General features: G+C 39.0%; 1 protein-coding gene across 4 annotated transcripts in view; it reads right to left on the bottom strand.

Annotated features, from left to right (window-relative positions):
- Nucleotides 1-811: 811 nt before the first annotated feature.
- CCDC30 (coiled-coil domain containing 30) overlaps nt 812-10,090 on the bottom strand; it is a 125,940-nt gene continuing 116,661 nt past the window's right edge. For all 4 annotated transcript variants that reach the window (XM_042996827.1, XM_042996824.1, XM_042996823.1 and 1 more), the window contains 3 exons: nt 8,185-8,299; nt 1,530-1,597; nt 812-1,172 (listed from right to left, as the gene is read on the bottom strand). In XM_042996827.1, the coding sequence (XP_042852761.1) occupies nt 974-1,172; nt 1,530-1,597; nt 8,185-8,299 (382 nt within the window). In that variant the 3' untranslated portion in view covers nt 812-973. The remainder of the gene's footprint in view (nt 1,173-1,529; nt 1,598-8,184; nt 8,300-10,090) is intronic.

The following is a 10,090-nucleotide window of genomic DNA, read 5'->3' as shown; positions in this document are numbered from 1 at the left end:
TGTTGATGAGGTTGTGGAAAGACTAGTATATTCAAACTGCTAGTGAAAATAAATGATGATATCTAGCGTTTGTTAAGCAGTTGCTAAGTTCTAAATGCATGCATGCTTCATTTCATTTGGTCCTCACAACTCTATGGGACAGGAATGACTATTGTTCTCATTTTATGCATCAAGAAATTGAAGCTTGGAGGTTGACTATAGAAACATTATGTTGACACAACTTTTTTTTAAAGCAATGAGATAAGTGATATACCAAAACTATATAACATTTGTATCTGCTAACCCAATTATGCTCATCTTTTCTGGAGTAACTCAATAGAAAAAAAGAGCTACATTCACAAACACTTTCACCACAACGTAATCTCAAATAGTGAGAAAGTAGAAACAACTAAAATGCAAACAACAGAATTTATGGAACATCAATGTGATAGGATATCGTGTGGCTATTGAAAGAATAGTTATGAAGACTGTTGAAATACAGGAAAATGTATTGTAATATATTAAACTAAAAATCAGACCATGAAAATGAACATACAATATAACAACCATTTAAAATATATGCATTTGAATAACCAAAAGGAATAAATGAAAATAGTTGTGTTGAGAATGCAGGATTATAGGAGATATCTTTTTCTTTTTAAAGTATTTGCTTTAATATGATTACATTGTTTTTAACTTTTAAAAAATGAATAATACCCATAATAGTAAAAAAGTGCTGAATTAGCCTATGTATGCTCTGCTAAACCATTGAACTAATCACTATTATTGATCAATACAAGGATATTTGAGGATATCAAACAAACTTGAGAAATCCATTTTTACAACTGGTTTAATGAATTTATCAGTAATACTGAAGGCTCCTGGTTGATGTCCCATGAGGATCTGTGGTAACTGTTCTCCATGTCATGTTCCACCTTCATGCCCAAGCTTTAAGTTAGCAGCTTTGATCAGCCTAGTTTAGCCACCAATGATTTTATAGTTCTGACTTCTGGTCTTGTTCTACGATGCAATGTGTCTCTTTAAGAAAAGGCACATTTACATATCCAGCTTTAGAATTCTGTGAACATGAAGGAGACTTGGAGGACTTGGGGTTTGGCATTGCTTCTTCTGACTTATTTTCTTCAAGCCCTTGAAGACTTCCATCTGACTCTACCAAACCTGTTCCTGAAAAACTAAGAATGGCCATATGTGAGAACTTGGTGAAAACAGGATGTCCTGGTAGCACTTTGGGGATATGGGGATAAGGCATCAATAGGATTTCAGTTTTTACAACTGTCAAGCACAAAGGAAACCAAATAACATTTAGCGTAAACTTATGTTTATGATTACTTTCTACCTTAAGTCAAGATTCTGTCAGGTGCAGGAGTGAAAAAGTGGAAAGAGAAAAGGAATTGGAAAAGGATTCAAATACTAAATATAAAACAAAATTACCCCCAAATGCTATGTTTCTTCAAGACAACAAGCAACTCAGGATGAGTTAGGCAGACATGAGTCTCAAGCATGCAGTTGATTGTCTTGGCTTTACTAACCTGGAGTTTGGAAGGGGCAAGATTTTATAAAATACTTCAAATTCAGGGATGTTACTAATTTTTGTCTCCTAAAAGAAAAGAAAGGATGAATATTTAAAATTATAATAATAAGCCATTGGCCATACTATCCTAAAACTTATACTTTATATACATTTTTGGTTAAAGATTTGATCCCCTCACTACATACCTGTTAGGATGGCCATCATAAAAAAGACAAGAGAAAACAAATGCTGGTGAGGTTGTGGAGAAAAGGATAGTTGTGCATAGTTGGCAGGCATGTACATTGGTGCAGCCACTATGGAAAACAGTATGGGGTTTCCTCAAAAAATTAAAAATAGAAATACCATATGATCCAGCAATTCTACTTCTGGATAGCTGGAGAAAATGAAATCACTGTCTGAAGATATCTTCACCCTCCCCAGGTTTGTAGCAGCATTATTTACAACACCATGGACAGATAAATGGGTAAAGCAAATGTGACACACACACACACACACACACACACACACACGGAATGTTATTCAACCATGAAAAAAGAAGGAAATCTTGCCAATTGCAACGACATGGATGGACCTTGAGAGCATTATGCTAAGTAAAATAAGTTAATTAGAGAAAGACAAATACTTCATGATCTTACATATACGTACAATGTAAAAAAAAAACAAAACACCAAAAACCAAATTCCTAGAAGCAGAGATCAGATTTGTGGTTGCCAGAGGTGGGGGTGTAGTGGTTGGAGGAATTAGGTGAAGATGGTCAAAATGTACAAACTTCCAGTTATAAGATCAATTCTGGGGATGTAATGTACAACATGAAGACTATAGTCAACAATAGTGTACTGTATATTTGAAAGTTGCTGAGAGAGTAGATCTTATAAAAGTTCTCATCACAAGGGAAAAAAACTATGTGAGGTGATAGATGTTAACTAATCTTAATGCGATAATCATTTTGCATTGTATACATATATCAAATCATTATGCCGGATACTTTTAACTTACACAATGAATGTTATATGTCAATTACATCTCGATAAAACTGAAGAAAATGTAATCCCTAAATACCTGAAGAATATTTGGCAATTATAAATCTTACACTTTTGTATTAGCGCTTTCATTGTAAGCCAGCTTTTTATATCTATTTTTATACATGAGTTACTTTATATTGGCTGATATAATCAGTCCATTCTACTTTCAGGTAAGTTTTTATTTAATACTCTGGTAAACATTTTATGTCCCTTTAAATCATGGATAAAAAGTATCTATGTTTTGGTAAATCCTATGACTTTAAAAACCAAATACCCTTGGGGCGTCTGGGTGGCTTGGTCGGTTGGGCATCCGACTTTGGCTCAGGTCATGATCTCACAGCTCGTGAGTTCAAGCCCCGTGTCAGGCTCTGTTCTGACAGCTCAGAGCCTGGAGCCTGCTTCGGATTCTGTGTCTCCCTCTCTCTCTGCCCCTAACCCACTCGTATTCTGTCTCTGTCTCTCTCAAAAATAAATAAACATTAAAAAAATTAATATTTAATTAATATTAAACAAACATTAAAACAAATATTAAAAATATTATAAATATTAAAAACAAACAAACCAAATACCCTTTCTCACAGGAACCAATCAACACAGACCAAATTTTACATACAGTTATGGAGGCTTATTGATTCCCCTAAACTTGGACCTCTGTTTAACCTTTGATGCACGCCAACTAGTTCCTGTAAGAAATTCTTGGTTGTGTTGAAATAAATGAGAAGCTTTTATAAGGAGGAAAAAACTAGCATTCAGAGAAATTTATAATGCATTAGAAATTCTACTAGGGGCGCCTGGGTGGCTCGGTCAGTTAAGTGTCCTACTTCAGCTCAGGTCATGATCTCACAGTCTATGAGTTCGAGCCCCGTGTAGGGCTCTGTGCTGACAGCTCAGAGCCTGGAGCCGGCTTTGGATTCTGTGTCTCCCTCTCTCTCTGCCCCTCCCCTACTCATGCTCTGTCTCTCTCTGTCTCTCAAAAAAAAAAAAAAAATGAATAAATGTTAAAAAAAAGAAAAGAAATTTTACTAGACCGAGAGGACCAGGCTTGAATTCTGGCTCTACTAATTAGACTCTGATATGTCTTGTCACCTTCCTGAGTTTTGTTTCCTACATCTAAAATGAGAGAATAACAATACCTAATCTTCCAGCGTTGTGAAAATTAACGTGAACATACCTAACAATGGGAGGAACTCAGTAAATATTCAATATATATTGAAGCAAGTGAATGTATGTATACTTGGAGAAAGAAGCTATATTTATTGAAGGCCATCTATTTGCCAACTATTACATTGGGTAATTTATGTACATTATTCTAATTATCCTACCTTATCCCCAGTTGCCATCTCTGAAATTCATTCATTCATTCATTCTTACAATAGCTTTATGAAGATATAATTCACACACTATATAATTCACTCATTTAAAATACACAATTCAGGGGCACCTGGGTGGCTCAGTCGGTTAAGCATCTGCCTTCAGCTCAGGTCATGATCTCACAGTTCATGAGTTCAAGCCCCACCTCGGGCTCTGTGCTGACAGCCCAGAGCCTGGAGCTTGCTTCAGATTCAGTGTCTCCCTCTCTCTCTCTGCCCCTTCCCTGCTCACACTCTGCATCTCTCTCTGTCTCTCAACAATAAATAAATGCTCAAAAAAAATTTTTTTTAAATACACAATTCAATTGTTTTTAGTGTATTCACAGGGTTGTACAACCATGATTACAATCAATTTTAGAACATTTTCATTGCTCCCAATATAAACCTAATACCCTTTAACTATACCCCCTTATCCCTCAATGCCTCAGCCCTAGGCAACTACTCATCTACTTCTATGTTTATAGATTTGCCTATTCTGGTGACCAGCTTTTTTCCTTTCACATAATATCTTTAAAGCTCACCTGTGTTATAAGATGGATCAATACGTCATTCCTTTTTATGGCTGAATGATATTCTGTTGTGTGGATATACCACATTTTATGTGTCCATTCATCAGTTGATGGACATTTGGCTTGTTTATACCTCTTGGCTATTATGAATAATGCTGCTATAAATATTCATATGCAGATTTTTATGTGGAACAGTCACCTTTGAGTGTGATTACTTCATTTCCCAGATGAGGGAACGAGAAGGTGAACAAGGTTTCCTTTTTTCACACAGCTAGTAAAATGCTGAGCTGGGATTTGGCACATAAGGTGCAATGAGAAAACCTATCAAGGGCACAAAGCCAGGTTTTGGGAGGGGAGGATAAGATTTTGGGAGGGGAGGATTCAGAAAAAGCTCTATGGAAAAGAAGCTATTTAGGTTGCATTCTGAGAGACAGCTGGAACAAGCCAAGAGAAAATCTGAGGGAAGAAAGGCGTGGGAGAAGGCAATGGAGGGAGAGGGATTTCCTGGAAGAGCCTGAAGCTGATGCCATAGAATTCAGGGACACAGACAATGTGGAGCCCAGAGTGGAGAGAGGAACCAACCAGGGATGAGATGTGATGAGATGGATAAGAATGACAGAGGCAAGGTCATGGAGGATACAAACACTGCATTGGAAAATTTGGGTTTTATTGTGAAGACTGTGGGAAGCCATTGCATCGTTTTGAGTCAAATGCTCAGAGTGTATTTTGTAAATATACTTTGGCTATAGATTAATGGAACAGTAGGACTTCAAAACACAAAAGCCAGGAAGATGAAAGAAGGAAAGTAGGATGTGTCTTTCCAAGTAAGGGAAATACAAGATCCAGAGGGAGGAAACCTCAGAGCTTTGGGGGAAAACCATAAATAGATTGGTTTCATTTGATCAGGCTTGTTTGATGTCAGAAAGGTATTTCCTACGTGGCTTCAGTTCTCCTGGCTTAGACATCAACAACTCTGGAAGCCTTCCCTAAGTACCCCAGATAGGTTTAGATATCGCTCTTTCTGCTTTCACAGCATTCTGGGCCTACTGCTATTATAGAACTTGCCACAACGTATGGTAGTTGCCAGCTATCTGGCGTCACTTTCACTAGGGCTGAGTTCTGTGAGGGCAGACACTGTATCTCATACATCATCATATCTAGACCATATAGGGAACAGAATGAGGCCCATATTCTATATTGGATTATAATGCCTATAGATGTCTAATAAATATTTGCTGAAGGAATGAACTTTGTCTTAGAGACAAAGGAAGTCTCTGAAACTATGAGATGAAGTACTATGAAAGCACGTAGTGCTTCATGAAGATTAGTCTAGAGGCATGGGCAGGACAGATTAGGAGGAAAGACTGCATTAAGTTGTTGCTGTAACTCAAGTGCTAAGTGCTTGGGATGCAGAGGGTAACATGATGGACATAGATCCTGCTCTCATGGAGCATATTTATAATCCAGAAGAGAAGAAAGATGGAATTACAATGCAGGAAGCAATATGGTCTCTTACAAGGCTAGGTCCCTAGTTACCCCAATACCCTTGAAAGGGAAACAGTAGACTTAGGGTATAATGAGATAGCAGCTAAGTACAAGGAACAAAGTGCCGAAGAGAGTTGTTTTCAGTCCGTGCTCTTCTACTTCTTAGTTATGTGCCCTGGGCAATGATGTCACTTCACCTCTCTACAGCTCAGTTTTCCTCAGCTGTGAAAATGGGAATCTACGTTGTAGATTAAATGAGATAATATACATAAAATGCTTAGTACAATAACAGGCACATAGTAAGCACTCGCCAAAGGTCAAGTTCTCACCACTTTAGCTTCTGAGGTATTGCAAGGAAGGAAGAGATCTAGGATATATCTGATCTCAGGATCTATATGCTGGCCTGTTTTTAGCGTGATACTCAATTACCGAGAATCAAGAGATATGAGAAATGTCAGCAGTTGCTGTGTGACACAGGCATGTCATTTAACCTCGTTGAGTTTTCTCTCCCTCCTGTATAAAATGAGGGGGCTGAATTGGAAGATCCTTAAGATTCTAAATTTAAAAACAATTTTGGGATTGTTTAACAGATATGAAGATGCTATAAGTTGGTACTTTTGTCACATGTGAAACATTGAGCTCGATGTAGTGTAATCCTGACCCATGTCACATTTATTTTGTTTGAGGATACTATTGTGGATATCAAAGCTATTGTTCTAGTATATACTCCATTAAGGCTCCAACTCACCACCTATATAATACTATAGTGCTTATTCAGGTATGTCTCTGCCCTTCTCTACTAGACTAAAGACCTCTGGAAACAGGGTCTATCTTCATATTCCTAGGACATAGCATAGTTCCTGGAATTGATGGATGTTTGTTGAATGAATAAGTAAAATAGTGAATGACTAGACAATTTTTTAAAAATATTTATTTATTTAAGTAATCTCTATACCCAACGTGGGGCTCAAACTCACAACCCTGAGATCAACAGTCACATGCCCTTCTGATTGAGCCAGCCAGGCACCCATGAATGACTAGACAGTTGAGCATAGTTGTAGCTCAAGCAAAAACATAAACTACTGGAAATTAAGCCATATAATCTGGCAGTTCTCCTTTTTTAAAAAAATAGTTTTTTTTGTCCTGTTTTATTTTAGAGAGAGAGAGAAACAGCATGAGCAGGGGAGGGGGCAGAGGGGGAGAGAGAGAATCTTAAGCAAGCTCCACACTCAATGCAGTGCCTGGCACGGGGCTCAATCCCACAACCCTGGGATCGTGACCTGAGCTGAAATCGGAGTTGGATGCTCAACTGACTGAGCCACCCAGGCGCCTCTGGAAGTTCTGCTTTTGAAAAAAAAAATCTACAAGACAACTCCTATAGCTTGGAAATAATCACCTTTCCTAGAGCAAACCAGATGAGGGTCTTATGCCCATAGCAATAGTACTCAACAGGCAGGATCTACATAAAGTATCCTGGGATGAAACACCTAGGAGGTGATATAAGCCAGGGGAGAAAGAAAGCAGCCTCTCTCCTGGATTCAGAATGCAACTCTGCTCCTTGAAGTCCCTCTTGCTGACACATTCACCAGCTAGACTCTGGACCTTCTCTGAACTTATACTCTTTGCCACATCTGCCTGGACTTGGCCACTTGTCTGTTTGGATTTTTGTAACATAATTTCTCGGACTCTGACTCTCTTTCTTTCTCTGACTCTGATGTTCTCCTCAGGCTTGACTCCTTGCCAGACCAGACTAGCTTCATTTACCACTAGGAGTCTCAGATTTGCTCATTTCTCAGACAGGGCGAAAACAATCCATGGCAAACAGGGTTGTTGAGAATGAGGCATATCTGTGAAAATATTTAATATTCATTCACTCTGAAATGTTTATGGAGCACCTGCCTATAGATACAATGACATACGAGATACAATCCTTGCCCTCCAGGGTCTCACTGCTAAGTGGATGAGATAGAGAAGCAAAATAGGCAATGATGATACAGTGTTAAGGAAGAAGCTATGAAGCATGCACAAATTGCTTTGGGATCACATAGGATGAGAGTACTTAATAAAAGCTGACCCAAAGAAGAGCAAAGCTGGCCAAGAGTAGTCTCGGGGTGTGCTGCCCTGGTGCAGCCAATGGGCCTCTTTGCCATAGTCCACCATGAGGCCAAGTACAGCCTACAGCTACAGGAAGATGAAGGGGAGAGAGAACACAATAGTCTTAGCAACCGGGCTTCATATGAAGGCCCTCATAGCAGCACCCAGCTTACCTCTTTTCTGCTAATCTGGATGTTCTTTATGATACTCTCTAAGAAGCCAACCTGGTGTTTGAGCCAGAGACTGGTTTCCTGCAAATGCTTATTTTCTTTGTCCAGGAGAAGTACTCTAAGAATGGGATAAATCAGAGGAATAACTAAAAATTTCTGTATTTTTACCAATTTATTACTTTCTACTAATAATATAGTATTATTATAAATAATAATAATGCATAGTATTTAATAATTACTAAAAACTCAAAACTGTGTCCTCACTTCCCACTAGCTCTGGGTCTTAGCCCACTGCCCAGATTTTGGAACCAACTTTGGCAGAATAATTCCTACCATGTTCCAAGATGAAGTCGAAATTAATAAGCTTCTGGCCTATACCTAGTCATTAAATACAAATTGAGAACAGAAACATGCCGTATGCAACAGAGAAACTTAACAAAGGATACGATCCTATTCAGGGGTGGGACTGAAACAAGAGACTCTGCATCCCTTCAAATATTGTAGCTACACAGACTGCATCTGGTTCTGATCTCATACAGTCATCCTCTACTTTTGTAGTAGCAGCAGCAGCAGCAACAGGAATAGTAATAGTAGCAGCAGTAGTAGTAGCAGTAGCACCAATAACAGTAGCAGTAGTAGTGGTAGTAGTAGCAGTAGCAGCAGTAGTGGTGGTAGTAGTGGTAGTAGTAGTAGTAACAGCCGCAGTAGTGGTAGCAGCAGCAGCAGCAGCAACCATTTACCAAGTACTTACCATGCGCTTAGGCACTATAACCTACCCACAGAGTAGACACTTAAAACTGTTCATGTATTGGCTCATTTTTTTTTTATTTTAAATTTTTTTATGTTTTTTTTTTTTTATTTATTTTTGAGAGAGAGAGAGAGAGACAGAGTATGAGCAGGGGAGGGGCAGAGAGAGGGAGACACAGAATCAGAAGCAGGCTCCAGGCTCTGAGTTGTCAGCACAGAGCCTGAAGTGGGGCTTGAAACCACGAACCATGAGATCATGACCTGAGCCGAAGTCAGACGCTTAACCAACTGAGCCACCCAGGCGCCCCTGTATTGGCTCATTTTATTCATCCTTACAACTCCATGAAATTGATGTTGTTATGGAGCCTATCTTACATATGAGAAAACTGAAGCTCAGAGAAAAGCAACATAAAACCAGAAAATCGGAGAGCCGAGATGCAATCCAGATCTTTCAGACTTCTAAGCCCGAGTTATAGAAGTTATATAAGCCCTGGTATAATCACTATACCAGGCTCATTTTCCAGGACCACGGTTTATTTGGGACACATAATCAAAACATAGTTTTGATCAGAGATTTTTTTGTGTTTTGTGTTTGAGTTCTGGTTCTACCATTTGCTTGCTGTGTGACCCTTGACAAAAACCAAATCTGAGCCTCAGTTTTTCTCATCTGTAAAAGAAAGCAGCATCCTGTAGAAGAAACCTACTCTAAGGAAAACATACAAATCCAATCCAGATGGCCAGAGTGTGCCTTCAGGAGGACAATATGGAAATATCATTAATATTAAGGCACAGCTAACAAGTCAGTTGCATTGGGAATGTCAAAATCAATGATGTAGATTGAGAAGGGCCATGGATTATTTAGAGTACATAAAAGGGGAGACATAGATAGTAAAAGATAATCAGAGACTCTCCAGGTCTGCCCAGAGAAGCAGGTGCCCCCAACAGCAGAAAGGAGAGTTCCAATCTGCTGAACAGATCTCCCCACAGACTGTGGTGCTGTGGGCTCTAAGGCCAAGCTACTGGGGTTCACACGCCGCTCTGTCAGTGACTAGGCTGTCTGAGTTCCTGAGCCTCTCTGGACCTTAGCTTTCTCACCCATGAAATAAGTCTAATCCCAGTGTCTCCCTCCTGGGATTAGTGTGAGGATTGGTGAGAGAGAGAG

The sequence above is a fragment of the Panthera tigris genome, chromosome C1 (assembly GCF_018350195.1).
Source record: "Panthera tigris isolate Pti1 chromosome C1, P.tigris_Pti1_mat1.1, whole genome shotgun sequence".
Classification (NCBI taxonomy): Eukaryota; Metazoa; Chordata; class Mammalia; order Carnivora; family Felidae; genus Panthera; species Panthera tigris.
Note: the sequence above shows the minus strand (reverse complement) of the source record. Positions and strands in the feature narration are given on the sequence as shown.